The 20,088-nt window shown below is 28.1% G+C and overlaps 1 protein-coding gene across 1 annotated transcript; it reads left to right on the forward strand.

The window, feature by feature from the left end:
- Positions 1-3,382: 3,382 nt before the first annotated feature.
- Positions 3,383-19,901, forward strand: Apime-ASTA (allatostatin A). Its single transcript, XM_011069404.2, has 3 exons — positions 3,383-3,666; positions 17,076-17,336; positions 17,824-19,901. Exons 2-3 carry the CDS (start codon positions 17,091-17,093, stop codon positions 18,148-18,150), a joined length of 573 nt encoding a protein of 190 aa, XP_011067706.1. The 5' UTR covers positions 3,383-3,666; positions 17,076-17,090; the 3' UTR covers positions 18,151-19,901.
- Positions 19,902-20,088: the final 187 nt, after the last annotated feature.

The raw sequence follows: 20,088 nt of genomic DNA on the forward strand, positions 1-20,088 counted from the left end.
ATCAGGTTAATATCAAAGCATCACTCATGATTGAAATGCCGATCATTGTCGGAACGCTTAGTGCACAATGACACTGTCCGATATTTAATCCATGTGGAAATCGACCAGCAATCGATTCATCCGTTTTCGCGTTATCATCGCGTATCGCATGTTATCAAACCGATATTCATGCTCTTACGAGAATAATGAAACTATTAAGCAAAGTGTGACTTTTTATTTTTTTTCCCTTCTTTTTATTCTTATCATATTATATATTATATATGAACACCTTCGCACATATATATAATATGCGTATGTATATAATGTATTATATACATAATGTGTTATATATATGTATATAATATACATGTATCTAATTGCGTCCGGTAAATTTGAATAAAGAACAAATTAAATGCAAACGGAGAAATTTTTTTTAATTTACCCTGAAAATATGGTAGTTGTGGTACAGTATAATATTTTAAAGATTTTTACTATGCACTTTAATAAAATTAATCAAATTTATTTTATTATAGTTTTATTAATAAATGAGAAAAATTTATATAAAATTCTTCGAAATACAATGTTGTCCCAGAACTACTTTTTAGGGTAAATTTAAAAAAAAAATTCTCTCTGTACATTCACCCATAACGCTGTAATTTACATTTTTATATAAAAAAACAGAATAGGACGAATAGATAAAAAGCACGTTCTTGAAATCGTATTAAGTTTCCGGCATTTTTTATTCTTGGTATTTCTTATTGCAGGAATTATTCGTGTCTCTATCCTTGAAGTAATAATTCGAGATTAATGATACCTTATAGATTCTTAAGAAATGAAAAGATAAAAATAAGATGTTTTTTATGTATTTTATTTGTGTTATTTTATGCATATCATTTAATTATGGATGTTTTCAAAAGAAGTATTGCGCATCGATAATTATGCGTGCTTTTGGTATAAAAATCTATTAGCTTAGGTGTCATTCTCATCTTTTCCATAAATTAACTAATTACACGAGGCGCATGCCTTCTAACGTAACCAACTAACTTTAATTAAATTTTATATTTATAACTTTTTGATAGGAGCAAATGTTCGTGACATTTTCCTCGATCAATATAATTAAATGCCCAAATAATTGAATTAATAAGAAAGGTACGATTATGTATTCTCTATTATTATTAATTATAAAACGCCAGGAATGGGCTAATGAAAATGCACAGAAAAAAAATTAATTGAGTGGTACAGCAAACCTATAATTTACTGCGCGAATTCAACATCGATAGCTAAGAAGATTTGATGGTTTAACAAATCGTTAATGTTATTCAGCTGTCAACTTTGCTATTTTAACATAGATAATTGACTGTCTGTATATTACGACTGTAGATTTGCTGAATCAGTGAAGTTTTCAGCTGTGTTTTTTTTCCGTGTGTAAATGTTGTAAATGTTGCGCAATATAAAGTGTATAAAGATATTTTTTATTTGATTTATTTGATCACATATACTATATATGTAGGGAGAACCTATCTGGGATCAAATTTAGAATCCTAGGAAAAACCAAAGATCTTCCGAGAGGCGAAGTGTCGATTAAAACAGAGGAACAGCCTTTTATCAATTTTTTAACGATTTTTTTAACCTCGAGAAGGGCGTGAGTCGGGCGTCATTTCTTGACAAAAGAGAAACTTTGGAACCTCGTAAGGACGTTCGAAAGGATCTGTTCTTTTCACACCTGAAATTCTCGCGTATTATCAAATAAGATGTGGTTTTCAGTCTCATGAGACTTGTCATCGGCGTAAATATGCAAATACTCCGTTTGCGCGAATTTTCATCATCTCTCGTAAGACATTTTCAGTCTTTTCACAGGCGAGAACTTTTACGACAATGCAGCGCGACGAAGAATCTAATGAACGAACGAACGAGTCCACACGTTTGTTTACGAGTGATTTAGCAGGAAATCCCACAAAATTCTTTTGTCTAATGGCAGATAACCCGTAATATTTAACCGTAACACCGCCGGATTTAGTATCGAGTTGTTCTCCTTCGTACGAGCAGCACGAGTTTACGGGGGAAACTTCGTTCAAGGAAGTCCAAGGAAACTTCAAGCAAGAAATCCGGCAAACACACATACACGGAGCACTTACGGAAGATGCGACGTTGAAATTATAAATTATAGGAATGATGCTGTATGTCAAAGAAAAATCGTAAATTGAAAGCAAGGACAGCAATGGATTTCTGCAAGATAAAACTGCAATACTCGAAGCAACGAGCATAATCCGATAAGAATATAATTTATCCTTTTATTCGAAACTTTATAATACGAGGAGGCGTCAACTTACTTGCGCGATATTCTATAATAATCTTTTTATCACTTGAGTAGTCATATGTTTTCTCGTGAACAGCGAGACATTTAATGTAATAGCTTTTGCGATAATATTTTATACGAATTTTATGTAAAGAACACGGAAAAAAAAGATTAACTGCCACAAATTAGGTTTGACAGTTCAGTAGCATTATATGAACACCTAATGTCGTGTCTGTAAGGACTAATTTCCATTAGCTGTGAGGCCTAAATATTATTATTATAACAAACAAGCATTTTGCTATTATGTATTGATCATTGCAGCAAACGTTTTCTGTGTAGTAGACAATTTGGTAGCAAACCATATTTAGCTAGTAGAGATAATTTTTTTACACGGATATATCCGATAACTATGATAACTAACTTCATGTTGCTAAATAAATTGATCTGTAACTGACGTACATACTTTGCTATCACGCCCTTATATTAACTATAGCAGTAAATCCTTTTGTATATATTAGTTATAGTAGCTAATGGAATTTCAGCTAATCAGAATTAGCTGTAGCCAGAACATTTTTTTTCCGTGAAGTCATATGGCATTGTAGTATGTAAGAAAAAATTAATAATTTTTGTGTATTATTATTATATATATATATATAATTAATATTATTATAAATTACTCATAATTCTTTTAAAGGATAATTTTTTATGACTGTCCTTTTTAGAAACAATTCTTTTATATTTCTGTTTAAGAATAGCTGCACGAAATTAAGATTAAATGAAGTGGTCCGCATCAGAAGTTCATTTTCCATCTTGCAGATGATTGACAAACGATGGTACGAATTATCGCGATTATCCTGTTACGTCAAACAATTTGATTCGCCATTGTAACTGGGCGAGGTGGGAACTGCTCGTTGCGTCATGCATCATCCCGTCTCAGCATAAATCTGTCTTTACGCATATACATGCGTCGCGACGCCTCATCTCGTGAGTGTGAGAAGGGATGGCACGCGGTTCACGGAGGGTGAAAAAGAAAGGGGGTCTTCATACATGCATAGGGGCGCCGACGCGTACACACACACACACATACACACACATGTATAAAGGCCGGCGTCGCGACGCTCTCGCCATCATTTCCGGGCGCAGACACCGTAGTCGCGGTATTCGGCGTCGGACGTCGTCCGGTGACTCATAGTGAGGAAGTTAAAGCTAACTGTCGCAGTCGTGAGAACGAAGGACCGCTTATCCGCGAATAAAAGTTTCATTCTCTGGCAGGAAGAAACACGACAGGATATTTCCTGTCTTTTAACAGTCCAAGAACGTACCTCGTGTGTCATTCTTGTCTCTCATCTGCAGGATCGCAAGATCACTCCGACAGAATCTGACAGCAACAGGTGAGTATCCGTTTTTTGAGATACATCCTTTCGGAATTATCCTTTTTTTATATTCTTATCGTCCTTCCTGTTTTAACGTGCGTTTTAATTTGCGTTTATCTCATCATCATATTGTTCTATTTAATAAAAAATTTAGGATCTTTTTTGCATCTTCAATTTTTAATGTAGAGTAATCGATTTTGAGTTTTTACTTATGGAATATCCTATTACTTATTCACTACATCACATGATGATTGCAAACTAATAAAGGAAAAACTTTATTTCGAATAGTTACGATACATTACAAGTTCAAGTAAGTCGTGTACATTGATAAGGAATGACGTGATCGCGAAGAAAGTTAAAGAGATATATCAGGATAATGGATTAAGAAATAAATTTGCTTTTAGCTTGTGTAGTTATGCTGTTAATAATTCACTATAGAATTTTAATATAGTAGGAAACAAAAATACACATTTTATACAATAGAAAAAAATGAATTAAAAAGTTTAATTTTTGGCTGATGTATATGTGTGTGTGTGTGTGTGTGTGTGTGTGTGTGTGTGTGTGTATATATATATACATATACAACCGCCATTTCGTTGAAAATTATTATTCTTAAATAGCTACAATTGGACAATAAGACATTTAAAATTAAACTAATTCAAAATCATTTGTTTTGCCTAGAAATTAAGAAATCATGTCAATCATTTTTTCAACGAAACGTGATTGAAATGGCAGTTATATTTAAAGTGAAGATTATGATTTGAAAATTTAATTGGTTTTTTAACAAAACTGTTTATTATATTATGTCTCAGTTAAAATTAGTACTTTTAACTTCTTTTTTAATCTATTATTTAATTGTTTAATATATTAGGTATTGGAATTAATTCGTAGCGTTTTTAATGAAAGAATGTTATTTATTTCACATGAGCATTAAAAAATACATTAATGAAAGTACTTCCCATCACTTGTAAAACGCTACGAATTAATTCCAACATCTAATATATATTTTTTTGTTTTTTACAATATTAAAGCTCATAATAAATTACTGATATTGAAGTTTCATAATAAATAATTAACATTACAAGCTAAAGATAAGTCTATTTTTGGCTTGTCATTCTGTTTCTTAAATGCCACAGTTCCTTAAATTAAACACAAATAGATACAATATTTTAGTTGTTAAACAAATAATTTCAAATGCTAAATAATATTTTATATTTTACTTTGCTTTTTCCTTTCTCTGTTTAATTTTCTGTTATATGTGACGTATAAAAGATTTCTATCGCGGTTCAGTCTCTGTTTCACTGTTTTTTAGTTATAATTTTTAAAAATTTTTCACAAGTCGATTATACTTCAATTAAGTTGCAACATTTTTAATACAAAGATTATTATTAAGAATATTAAGATAAAGAAGATATTATATTAAATTTTTTAAAGTGCGGCTTAATGTATTTGATAATAGTATACTTTTTGTCACGAACAGCTATTAATAAGAACTACAAATAAAAAACTTATTAATTTTTTAAAGGTTTCAGCTATAATACTGTAATTTGTTCATATAATAAGCGATACTTTCTTTTTTTAACTTATATTTATAAACGCTTCTTTAAAGTTAGTTGCAACAGGTGAGAACGTTTTAAAAACTAATCCGAAATTTCTACATTTCTTTCTCTTTATCAATTATCTCACAGAAATTTCATATTAAAAGGCAGTAATTAATGACATATTTTAAGTATTAGAAGCATTTTTATTCAGTGCTTTTAGTACTAAACTAGCCAGTATTAAATTTCTGTAAGTGAATTGTTAATTCTATCGATATTTTTTACCATACCTGAAATGATACTGTATTATCTTTATCTAAAAGGTTTCTCAGATAAAACAAATATGAAAAAGATGTTTGATTGAAATGTTTAAAAATTTAAAAATATATAAACATAGATATAAACAATTATTAATTAATTCTTTAAAAAGCATTATGCTTCAGTAATATTATCCTCGAATTTCGGGTCATCCTATATATATGTAAGTATTTAATAATTTAATAATTTTTAAATTATATATCTCTGTTTTATTTTATTTTTTATCGTTTACATTTTATATATAAAAAAAAAATATATATATATATATAATATTAAAAATTATATGTGTATGTATGTGTACATAGATATACTAGATATTTAATAATGTAGTCTATAAAGTTTTAAATTTGCGCAAGTAAAAATTTGCGTAGGTTACTCGATCATAGTAGACGATACAAAAGATGATCATCAAAGATACATAGTTTTTTAGATCCATCTTAGTCTGTTCTCTATTCATATTTATATATTTTTGATAAATATATTATATTAGTCCTTATGTGAAGTTTTGGCTAAATATTATAAGTCGAACATTCATTATAAACATTCAAATAGAGCATCATTGACGTCTTTAATTGTAAAAAAGTTATAAATGAAATTTTTCTCATATAATTTTTTAGCAATATCGTGTATATTTTTTCAGCAAAGAGAAATTTAACTGAAAGATAACGCGAAAGAAAAAAATAAAAATTGTATAACGTATGAATAAATCCGATCAATACAGTAGCCACATTATCGCATTTGCTGTAATTTTTATGATATTTTGAAAGAATCGACCTTTTCTTCTTTTCAGCGAATAAAATATATATCAATAACGTTTTTTTTGTGCAGTGCGCGACATTTTAATGTAGTATCCTTTGTCGAGAAAATGAACTTTCTAACTGAATGCCAACATCTGAATAACAGAGAGTTTAGGAGCACAGAATCGAAGATTGAGTTATACCATTATTGTCACAGGCGCGCGACAAAATGAATGATCATCATACTCGTATCACTGAAGGAAGTCAACTGAATAACACGAGTCTTGTCACGTAACATAACATTGTCTCGAAGAATACTTAGAAGATGAATAGCGTGCATGCATATAGTTTATGATTATTAAATTTGATATTACATTCGAGACATTCATTTTCACCGGCGTAAAGATACATACATGTATTTTGAGGAAATGTAAATGAGAATAGGGAATTTGCATTAAACACATTGAGAGAAAAGTTTTTAATATTTGTGAAATTATAATTGCATAAAACACATATCAAGAACTCTATTTCTCTGTATAATTATTACTGCTGTAATATTAGTAGTAATAATTATAAGTAATTTACTTATATTTGATTTATTCTTGGAGCCTTAAAACTATTTTTATTTTAATAATATAATATGTATATTAATAATTCTATATGTCAAAAAAATATGATTATTCCTAAAAATAAATAAATTTTATAATTATTCCTGTTTAATATAAAGAACTATAAGTATAATAATAATAATTATTAATATTATAGTTGTAATAACTAATGCATTTCTTCTTGCGAATATTTGCACAACATTGTACATTGAAGTAAAAAAGAGTTATCGACAGGTATTGCTTTATTTAAATTTGTTATTATTCTTTTTCCTATGACAGCATGAGGTGAAACATAATAAAATAGTGATACAACAATATTGCGACAATGAGACCTTCTTATTATGCACATAATTGTTTCGCTATTGTGATAAGAACATTAACTCTTAATAAGTTGTTCACAAAGTGCTGTCTCTCTATGTACAGCGAAGTCTTTTATCGTGAATAAAATTAATAAATTTTAAAAAGAAAAGAAGTTTAAAAACAGTAGCGTACAATATAAAATATTTTTTTTTGATGAACAATGCACGGCGTATGCAAATTTTAATTTTTGTAAGGAAGAGAGAAAGAAAGAGAGACAGAGAAAGAGAAAGAAAAAAAAGAGAAAAAAAGAAAAAAAAAGAAAAGTTTTTTTTTCAATATCGCAGGAAAAAATTGCTGTAGACTGGCCAGTTATAAAATTGACATTGGAAAAATGTATATCGATAGCAAGTGGAAGATGGAATCTCGATGTGCATGTTTAATAGGTACGTCTAGCGAAAAAGATTAAAATGTGAGAAAGGAAGGTAAAAGAAAAGGGAAATCGTGTCATTAGATGTCGGTTATTGGATTACAGGATCACTGCCGGATTTATTTGCTGCTCGTAAGTCACTACTTGCCTTGTTTCGCGTCGTTTATTAACTTGCCTTACAGACTGACACACTATTTTGTGTGAGTGAAATTCAAAATTACGCTAACCGGGTCATCACACGAAAAAGAACGCGACTTGCAGCAACAGCACAGAGCAGCAGTAGCTGTTGCTGCAATGAAGCATGCATTCTCATAAAGTTTATTGCAGCGTTTAAAGCGCGACATTTTACTATATCTGCTTGGGTGCACGCATCCAATTGATTAAGAATTTAATTTTTAAAGCGTTAGAAATCTATTTATATTGTTTATGATACAGAATTCCAGAAATCAATTGAGAAATAAGACAAGAAGGCAAAGAGAAAAATCGAAGTTTTATTTAATTTTTTAATCATATTTATTGCTTCTACGTCGTATCTCTTTGCGTCATGCTTTCATAAAGTTGTATTCAAAGAAAATGACGACATAGCGGTGGCAACTATAAAGGTGATCGACAAATATATAAACTTTATGTGTAGAGTTAATGTACATAATTAAATAGATATAGTTGCAATAACTATAAAATAATTATTTATTCAATTGCGTGTATTAATTTATTTTATATTAATTGATGCGTGTATTAATTTATTTTATGTAAATTTTACATGTAAAAGTTGTATATTATTATCCTTAGTTGTTACCCTGCGATTATTATGATTCTCTGAATGCAAAAAAATCATCACAACGCGTATTTCAGATAGAACTTTTACCTTTCTTTAGAAGTATCTTAAGAAATTTTTTAGTTATTCACTGCAACGCTACACGCATATTTTCTTGCAATATTGCTCGCAGTCTTCTTCATAGACAGTAATACTGTAAAGTAAATAAGAGAGGAGGGATGCCCTTAGGCAGTCCCGGATATATATAGAGAACACAATATCGCGCGAGAAAGAACAAAGTATACAACAGACGTTATCTCACTTCGCACCTATTTTCCTTACCGCAAGATTTTACGCTACCTTGTCGTAGTCTTCTTCCGCATGGTCGCACGCCACAAACGCCTTCATCATCAATTTCGTTTACACTGTCGTAGCGTTGCGTCTTTAATTACAATCGTAATTCATGAGCCTTTGACGATTTTTCGATGAAGTATTAAATGCCTCGGGTCGCTTGTTATACTGCAATGCGTTTACTTTCACGTTTCATTGCATTATGTTAATTGGTCGTTTGTGGGAAAATACTTCACAATTCTTTATCGAAACGGACAGTCATTCGATCAAATTTCTCTCGTTTGTACCTCTTTTAATTTAAACCATGTTTCAAAAATTATTCCAATACTGAAAATCTGTAGTTTAAGTTACGTGCATAGATTTTTAGTACTGGCAGTAATTTTTGGAACATAGTCTAAATTAAAAGAGATTTTAGCAAAACTCTTCTTTCAGTATAAACTTATAAGATATAACACAAATAAGGAGGTCAGACTCGATCAAAACTGATGCCTAATAATGTTTTTGCATAAAATTTACAATTTTCAGTTCAAATAAACTGCGCACGATTATTTGTCGGCTTTAAAATATAATCCTAAATTGGAGTACTAGAACATCAAAACAAAGATATAACTATATAAAATAATAATAATATTATAATAATAATATATATATATTAGGTGTTGGAATTAATTCGTAGCGTTTTACAAGTGATGGGAAGTACTTTCATTAATGTATTTTTTAATGCTCATGTGAAATAAATAACATTCTTTCATTAAAAAACGCTACGAATTAATTCCAACACCTAATACATATAGATATATATATATAAACTAATAAAAATTATATCTCTCTTTATTTTCATTTGTTTTCTATTTTCTCGTAATAATATTTTTAATAAACGAGAAGATAATTAATTTTTTGCGAAAGAGAGAGTAAGTACCTAGACAATACATTATCATTTATTGCCTCACTTATGGCCATTGCTGATAATTATTGCATCAGAATTACTTATTATGCAAATAAACATACGAATTTTCATAGATCCAATGCACAAATGACGATGATTAAAATTAGCGGTCACACCCCAAGGGATATTTGGAACACATGTAAATACAAATCAATATAACCAGGAAAATTGTTACAATTCTCAAAAGGACATCATCAAGCGCCATTATTGAAGTTACGCAAAAACTGCAATATGAACTCATTATGCTCTGAAAGTTTGATATAAAATCACAGCGAAATTAATGAGCCTTTTCAATCTCGATTAATTATCTCGCGCGAGATGAAAGGTGTTTTAAAGCGGTCAAAGGGGTGCAATAAAATTTAATTTTATTATCATCTCTTCACTATGGTGAAAATGAATGTCTTTAGCAACATTAATCTAATTTTCATGACCAAAGTGGAAACTTGTTCTCGCGGTTGCATGACAAGATTGATAATATTATCGTCTCGAATGCAGTTATCATTTCAGAAGAGGCACCCTAGAGTGTAGGTTTGTAGACACTTGTCGTAACAGTGCCTCTTGTATCATTGCCATTGTTATGCGTGACGTGTACAACGTAGACATACATAAAGTAAACATAGGTGGACGCGGTGAATCGGAGAATCGTTTATCAAAACGGAAGGCGCGAAATCGCATGTCAGATATAGAAACACAAAAAGATTGATTATTAATAAGAATGGCAATATTATTATTTCAAGACAAAATGACTAAATACTCTTAAGCAATGCTATATACTTCTTGCAAAAAATAAATTGTTATTTATAATCGGTTCTTATTTAAGACCGTCTTAATTATTTAACCTGAACATATAATAAAAGTTTTATTTGGTAGATCTCTGATAGATCTTTGGAAGAACTCGTCATATTTAGATTTTCGAAAAATGTTTCTTTCTCTCACAAAAGTATGATTATTATTTCACGAAATCACAAAGTAGATCGTTTACAAAAACTTTGAAAAAAATTAATAGTAGGTTATATTTTGGTCAAATTGAAATTCAGAATAAAAGGTTTGGATTCCCTACGTATGCCGTATACATTGTTATATAAAAAAAATAAAACAGAGATATCCATTAAAAATATGTTCTGATAAATTCTTTGTTGATTTATTTTTCATATCTAATATTAAAAAAATATCATAGCACATTATTTTTGTAAACAAAGGAATTTGTTTTTTAATATTTTAATAACAAAGAGTGAAAAATAAAGCAAACATAAAAATAAAACAAATATTTTTATTAAAAATTATGTCTTGATAAATATTTCGATAATAAAAGTTGTACGGCTATACAGGGTTTTTATCGATGTTTTTGTATTTATAGTGATCAAAATCAATTAGAATTCATTTATTTGGATTACAAAAAAAAATTTTTATTTGTTGAGATTGTGTGGTTTAATTTAGTTTTAGAAAATGTTAATGATGTAAAGCTTGCTAAAAATTTATCAAAGAATAATGTCTGTGATTAATTAATATATTCTTCAATATGAAAATTTAAGAGAAACTTTTAATTTACATGTTTATTTAGAATTAAGAAATAATTAATGCGTCGATATTTCTATTTAAAAAATAATTGATTTGCATATACACAAACATATGTTTAAAGATTCTTAATATTGTTTACACAAACACATGTTAAAATGAATACGCCAAAACTTCTGTTGTTCAAAGAAATATTTCATTTTGCATAAATCATTTATCAATAACATGTGAAAAATAGCGCGATTTATTCTGATATGCAATCTCTGACGTTTAAAGTACTAATACATATGAAAAATCTCACTTCGTAAAAAACAGCAAAGTCATATATGTCACGCTGTATTTAATGACACTGGAATTTAATGAAAATGTTTTGCGTTCAGTTTGTGAAGGCTTTGTTTTTTAAATAATCTCGTTTATTGTAGTACGGATCATTAATATTTGAATACTGACAAAAGAGACGCGATATGAAGAAAAATACTAATTATCGTGATAATGAAAATAACTATATATATATATATATATATATATATATATAATTTACAATTTTATAAAATTTGTAATAATTAATTTCTCAGGCTATTAATCCTTTAACTTGAAAAAAACTCAAAAAATTGCCAGTATATTTGCTTTGAACCATTATTAATGAAGGAAAATGGCGAACTCAGAATATATACGGCACGAATAAATAAACAGGTGTATCCATGTTCCGAATTTTATTTTGTGGAATATGTATATCGAACTAGGAAAGGATTGGTTACCTTTAACTAATTTAATTACCAGATGTGACAGTTCTGGAGAAAATAGGGATAGGTATTGCTAAATTAAACAGAAAGAGAGAAAGAGAAAGAGAGAGAGATAGAGAGAGGGGGGGGGGGGGAGGAGGTTGAGAAGATGAGATATCCCATGTAGTAAATTGATATCTCACTGGAATGAGAAAAGGGCCCAGGCTTTTCGTAATTGGATGACTGTACTCTCCTAGACTTCTGCTTCCGGAATTTCCTTATATACATTCTTTTTCGTGTTCATACGCGTAGAAAAATTTCAAGAATTTAGCTGACTTCTTGAATAGATGTCATTCTTGTAATTTAAATGAATAGTAATGAAAGGTAATTCAGACGAGTTGATTTTTATTTGAGATAAAACAAATATAAAAATGAATAACAGAACAAAGAAAGTTTCGCTTCAGATTTGAGTATTAAATTTAATCAATGACATCTTTTAAATTAAAAAATAGAGAATGGCATAATATTTAACTCGTTACAAAATTTTCATTTTAACGAACACGTACTGCATATTTGTAAGATAGTTACATAATTTATATCGCATTTTTAAATATGCAAAAGCATCTTTGTAACATAATGGGAACACTTATACATTCTTTTTCGTAAACATTTGATTTATTAAAATATTAAGATGTAATTGAAAAAGAATAAAATAGAGAGTAAGAAGTAGCGGTATATTGTTTAAAAAAGATGAATTATCTTTGAACACGATTTTCCTTCCTTTAATAAATATTATATATATTGATATTATATATATTGATTTAAAAGAAAAAAAACTAAAGAAGCAAAATTGAAGAAAATTGCGAGATGATTTGCATGAGTTTCTTTACTAGATTGTTTTAAATAACTGTGAACTTTTCTTTGTCCATGTCCTCGATAGTCTATACAGAAATAAAATGTTGTTTACACACGCTAGCAAAAATATTCCGAATTTCAATATTTGTTTTATACGCTGCATACGTCTTTTAACACAATTTTTGACACACTGCGGTTTTCAACATGTTTACAAGAGCTATCTATTATATATAAAAATATAAAACGCATGATATAGAGAGGTACGTAATTAAATCCAACATTTAAAAAAAGAATAAGAAAAGAATATATATTTGAACATACTATTTTCAATACGATCAAATAAATTAATTTTCTACATAATATTAATATTGTTTATATTTACCAAATTGATTTAAAATGATTAAAAGAAAATCTCTCGAAAACATAAATATCTAGAATAAGCGAACGAAAAGAGAGTATACAATATAGTAGATTATAAGAAAGGATTTTACGGTACCATTTTCCGATACACTATTATTATTATTATTATTATTTCATCTTTTGTTACTGATACTCTGCTGCAAGCATTGCGATAAAAAATATAAAAGTTTTCAACACGTATCGATAACAAAAAAAATTCGATGAGAGAACCCATGAATGTGTATTACAATGTAAATAAAATTTGATGTAGAACGCGATGTAATACCTCGAGCTTTATTGAAAGCTAGCTCGGTAAGAAGCATTTCATAAATATTGATCAAGATTATTGCATTTCAAAGGTATATTCGAAAAGAACAATTGTTGAAGTATTTAAAAATTTAGCAGATCTAAAAACAATTTTTGGGAGCTATCAAAATAATTACATAGAAATTTCATGATGAGCAATGTTGTAAAAAGTTTTGTCATTTTAACAACAAGTCCTACATAATTATTTTGATGATTTAAACAATTGTTTTCAGATTTGTACCTATTTAAATTTTTTAATATTTCAGCAAAACCGTCCTTTCTATGTAAGGAAATTAAGAGAAAATTTAGGAGGACAAGAATGACGACAGAGGATACTTTTCTGAGACATTGTTCCATTTATTCGTTTAAAATACATAGTATAATCGAAATATTTATAACTTTTTGAGTGAAACTTTTTGAGTGAACCATTAATGATTGATGTCAGCTCAGCAACAGTGTGCTCAATAGATCATAAAAGATCCAGTATTTCAAAGAGTACGTCGCATTCGTACGATTGAGCTGACAATATTCAATGGTCTCGTTGCAAATCAGCCGGTATGTGAATTTGAAGTCTATTGTGCAGATGTCACCTTATCAGAATTTTTAAAGAGACGTCATGTTATGATATGAACTCTGCCTATACAAATTGATGGAAAAAATCGTGAATCAGAAAGATTTATGAAAGCGAGAGCATATAGAAAATTTAATCGCCGAGCCGGATTTTTGTAATCTACTGTGAGGATTTCTTACGTCATCTTAATCAATATTTAAAGGCTGATGAGTAAAATAGATTGACTTTTTGGTCTAAGAAATATAGCAAATAATAATGTAATAATGATTAATTAATTGGAACAAGTGACACTATATAACTATATATTTAAGCATTTAAATACCATGTATCGCTAAAACTGAACGAACTTATGCATTTAATATAGGTACGGCAACTACGAAATGGATATGAAATCTTTACTAACTTTCATTCATTTATTAATTAGAAGTTAGCGACATTGTAGGCGAGATGAGTCGAGTTGCGCGGAAACATTTATTACCTTCCTTTTCCATTAGGGAAAAAACGGACATTTTTTCCCTAATGGAAAGAGAGAGAGAGAGAGAGAGAGAGAGAATCACTATTTTAATTTTATGTACTTTAATTCGATTCTACGGTCAACCAGAATTAAACATTGCAGACTGTGCGTGGGTTCTGCAATTTTTATCTGCTTAATTAAGATCATTTAATCATGCATATACAAATTTAACATATATGTTTGGTATTTCACGAACCGTATAAACAATAAAATATTTCATATTTTATTTCGGGGATAAAAAGGGTATATCAATAAACGTTGCGTCTAAATGCTTCGTAACGGAAATGATTTGCGTTACTTCTTCAACATCTAAGAACTTTCTATGGACCTTCACAATTTTTCTCTGTATCCATTTGGCCTCGCCCTCTTGATCCTTTCAAGTCTCTCGCGTCTGCGAAAAGCAAGTGGGATAAAGGAAGATTCGTAATCCGCCGAATTTTTTTTGTCGTCAAATATTAGACAAACCGTATCCGTAGAGAATTTCAGCTGTGACGGATGTAATGATGTCGCATTCAATTATACCCTGTATACTCTTTTTTGACCATTTTGTAGCTGTTAAATATTTATGTATTGGTCACATATATATTGACGTCGTACACTCGTAATGCAACATTGATTTTTAAATTGATAAAAACGCATATTTTACTGATAACCGCAATATTTAGTTCTGTTAATACAAAATTAATATAAGTTTTTTATATTTTATAAAATGTTTTTAATGACTTCGTCATAAAAATTTTTCCCAAAATTTTTATATAAATCGGAGCATTTTTCAAAATTATAACAAGAAAGTCTTTTGTACGAATTTTTCGTATATGTAAATTTTGAAATATTATAAGATTTCTCATTTTATAATTTTTGAAAATTAAATTTTTCAAATTTTAAAAAATTTCATTAGAAATTGTGAAGTACGAAATTTTTCTTTTTAATATTTTATTAAAATTTATTATACATATGTAATACATATTCATATATAAATTCCTAGAATATATGAATATGTATTACACACATCATAAAAGGATGTTTTTTGGTATTTCTGAAAAATCTTCCATTTTGTGTAAAAAATTTGAGAAATTTTCTAAAAAAAAAAAGGTTATAAAATTATAAAAACTCTGAAATTTACAAAAAACATTACATGAAAAAATTATATGAAAAATCCTGAGAAAAATTTTCACTATAGATTACAATTTTATTTTATGCATTGTGATAAAATGTTATCGCAAAAAAGAATTAAAAAATAAAAGTATCTATGGTTTTCTCTAAATTTAATGTAGGATTTAGACCAATGGCAATGTGAGTATGTTTGCAAAGAAATAGAGTACACTCTCTCTCTTCTTTCTCTCTCTCTCTCTCTATAACTGGAATCCACGTCGTAAAATTGGCGGGACACATCTACGAACAGAAGCTACTGCAATGACATTCATCCCACGCCAGTCGTAAATAACTCATTTTATTTTTACATGGTAGAATTCCATTTGCGTGCATCTGCGCTTTGAAGGATCCATAAAATCTTATGTTTAGTGTTACATTAACGGACTTTTATGTTCAGTGATAAATTCCGAAATAGATGTTAAGATTCCTAAAAATATTGTAGGAGCCCTTCTTATTATAAACCAGATGTTTATCGCATTATTATAAAAAATACTGTTATTTTATGTTAGCTTTGAATTTTTTAGTTTAATTATATCTTATGTTATTATATATACATATAGGTCATATTTATACCTCACTTTCATCGATAAATGCACGCATAATTTACGTTACATATACTATAGAAGCTTAGAAATAAATACGTGCATTTATCGATAAAAATAAAGTGTGAATACTGCAGGGATGACAAATAAAGTGTTATTTGTTATGTCGTTATCGTTATTGTTACTTTTTTTTATAATAACGATTTGGTAACGACATTATAATCTTTTTATGATGGTAATAATAACGATGAAGTTTGAATAATCACTTCTGAAAGTAATTTGTTACTATTAAGCGTTTTTTATTGAAAAAAGTAACTCATTATTTTACTCGTTAGATATGAATAAAAAAGTAATATATTAGTAACGGTTATTGCGTAACAAGTTAAAGTAACAAGTTATTTTTTTTTAATGAAAAACAAGTAATCTGTAACGAATTATCTACTTTAAAAAATGTCTGTTCAAATTCAGACGTTATTGTTATCATGAAAAATTATAACATTACGAAATCGTTATTTTAAAAAGATAATTACGATAATAATAACGTTATAAGTCGTTAATATTTATAACGCGTTATTTGTCATCTCTGCATTATAATTATGTTTAAAAATAAATGTAGCTCACTTCAACAATTTTTAAGATTATATTATATTATTGTAGATTGTGTAGAATTGCAGCGGTTCAAATGTATAAATAGACAGAAGTTAAGCTAATTTATCTTTGCAATTTTGACAAAAGTAAATTTAAAAACACAATCTAGAAGTAGAACTCGTGAAAGTTTATATACCATTACTATAGTAGGATGAAATTCTGTCCCTGTATCCGATAGTTCATTATATGTAGATTACAATTTCACATGACCTTTGTGCTTTCAGATTCAACCAGGCATCATGAAGACAACAACAAGTTTAATTACTATGCGAATTATTATGTTCTATCTGTTGAGCGTTGTTGGACGAGCAGTAGCAATAGAAGAAGCAGCTTCCTCGTCTTTACATATTCAACAATTGCATCCGTTATTAAACAACATGGAATATGAAGAACCTATAAAAAAGGCATATATTGCCGAATACAAGAGACTACCTCTGTATACCTTTGGCATTGGAAAGCGATGGATTGACAATAATGAAGATAAAGTGAGTTCTGAAAAATGAAATGAAACATCCTCTTTTTTGTTTAAAAATAAATGAATTTTTTTGTTACAAAAAATTTAATTACAGAAATGTCATAAATCCAGCAAATATCCGAATAAATAGTATTACAATTATAAAAATTTCGTAATAAATTTTTGTAATTAACAAACATGAACTTTTATTATGTTACTTGTACATATACGATACAATACTATCAAAAGTATTATAAGATTGTAACATATAAATAAAATTCGATATATTTTAATTAAGGTCAAAATTAATGTTTCTTCAATGTAATTTTTCACATTTTCAATTTTAAATATATTGACTCGGACTTTAAAAACATAAATTAACATATCAATATTTTATTGTACAAGTTATAATAATTAATTAACATACTAATTTAAATAAGAGATTAAATAATGAGTGTTTTTATATTTCTAATAATATTTCATAATTGTATCTTTATGAGTTGAAATTTTATACATAGCGATCCCGGCAATTCTCGTTCGGTATTGGCAAGCGTCTCCGAAACTACGATTTCGGTATAGGAAAGCGCAACAATGAATATCATCCCTTGAATTTGGATTATTTCGATAACATGGGAGACTATCAATCCCACGAGGACAACTCAAATGATTTTATGGAAAACAAACGTAGTAACCATCAATTCGGCTTTGGAATCGGAAAACGAGTTTGGAAATTGGCGACTGGAGAAACGACTGTGTCCGGAAGAAGACTAAACGATGCTATAGTCCCGAAATACTGGTTCAGTATTTTGGCCAAAGAACTAGAGAACGAGAATTTGAATCAGTAAAGCGTTCTCGTCGAGGAGCACGAATTATTATTTTCCTCATTCGCTTTAATTCTTAAATAATTTTTGAAGAAATATCTGATTTATTTATTTTCGAAAATATTTTCGCAAAATGCAATAGCAGATAGATAATTTAAAAAACTGTATCATTTATTAATTTTTTAATATTTCGAATTTTAGATATATCGGATCAAATTTTAATAAACAAATTATTATTGTAAAATTAATGTGTTGACACTCTATATATTGTACAAATTATAATAATTAATGACATACTAACTGATAAGATTTACTGATAAATAATAAATTAAATAATGAGTGTTTCTATTTTCTGATAAATAATAAACTCAAACTTATCGAGGTTAAAATCACATATCGCGTAAAGTATAAAACACCTCCAAATTGACGTAAACATTCTGTATCTAACAAAAAATAAATTAAAAAGCAATTGTATAAAAATAATATTTATTTTTATAATAATTTTAATCTTTTGTTAGTTCTCCTTTAGATTTTATTACCACTTTTTCGAAGAAAATGCAATAAATTGAGAGTACTTTATACTTATCGAAAAGTTGTAGGTAACGTTTTCTTGTCTCATATGTTAATACCACGTTGTATGATTTATTGAGTGTCGACAGTAGAATGAATTGTCCATGGAAGTTAAGATTGACAATAAAATGACAAGATTTTTTTTTTTCTAAAAGCTGATATAAAATTCGTGCGCCATCGACAACTTCTTCTTCACTTGTAAATGTTTAAAAAAATAAAAAATTACGCAGGTACCTTAATGAAAAGATTTAACGTAGAAAAATTCTCTAAATGTTTCTTTTAAGCAAATAAGTTGTTCAATTTTATTATTTCCTTATATTTCTGTAATATTCCTTAATTAATAATTTAAATATTTGTTCAGTGTTTTGTAAAAGAGAAACCAAACTCAAACGAAGAGAAGAAACCATTTCTTTCAACAAACAACTCTGTTTGTATGTTATTTATGTATCTCGATATTTTTAACGCTAATATTGATTCAAAATAAAGTTTTTTTAAAAATAATTTGTTAACATTGCACAATCATAGAATAATACTACTATTGATTAAAGCGAATTATTAAGTTAATTAATTGCATTTTTGTATTATAATGAATTACATTGTAATTTAGTCAACAATTAAAACAATTAAACGCAATTTACTATACGATAGATAGAAATAATATTTCAATGTTCTAAAAAGTTATAAGCCATCTTAATCGCGGCAGTATTATACTTATCTTTATTGTTCGACAATTTCTAATTGTTATAGAAAAAAATAAAGCTATTGCAATTGTACCAATGTCTTCAATGTTATAATAAATCTTGTAATTTTTTTCCGTTTTATATATATATATATATACATATATATATATATATATATATATATATATACATATATGACATATGTAAATACTTTTAATATCATTAATTGTCAATTAAATGAGAATTTTGTTAACAATAAATCCTATTACTGTTTTTACATATGATGTAATAACAAAAATTTATTCTATCAAGCATACCATTATAATTATATAAATAAATAAAAGCAAATATATTGATACATTTAATACCAATTGCGAAAATTTAATTTTCCATGTGTTTTGTGCTTAGAATAAATATTTGTTAATAATGATCAACAATATGTAAAATTTATTTTAATAATAATATTTTAATTTCTGTACACAGTTTTGGCTTATGTATTTATCAATAAACATATTTATGATACAATGGCTTTTTAATTAATAACGATATCTATTGCATACTTCTTGGTCTAAATTGTATGACCAAGTAATTGACCAAGTATGCAATGTATAACAAATATCATTAATTACATATTTTTTAAAAATATAAATTAATAATTGAACATTATATAGTTAAAGATTTTAATTTCAACGAATCACTAGATTCATGGCGA

The sequence above is a fragment of the Acromyrmex echinatior genome, chromosome 6 (genome assembly GCF_024713525.1).
Source record: "Acromyrmex echinatior isolate Ae372 chromosome 6, ASM2471352v2, whole genome shotgun sequence".
In the NCBI taxonomy this organism is placed as follows: Eukaryota; Metazoa; Arthropoda; class Insecta; order Hymenoptera; family Formicidae; genus Acromyrmex; species Acromyrmex echinatior.

Coding starts and splice junctions, on each gene's coding strand:
- Apime-ASTA (XM_011069404.2), top strand. CDS start 17,091: ATGAAGACAACAACAAGTTTAATTACTATGCGAATTATTATGTTCTAT. Junction 17,337..17,823: donor TTGACAATAATGAAGATAAA/GTGAGTTCTGAA, acceptor TTTTATACATAG/CGATCCCGGCAATTCTCGTT.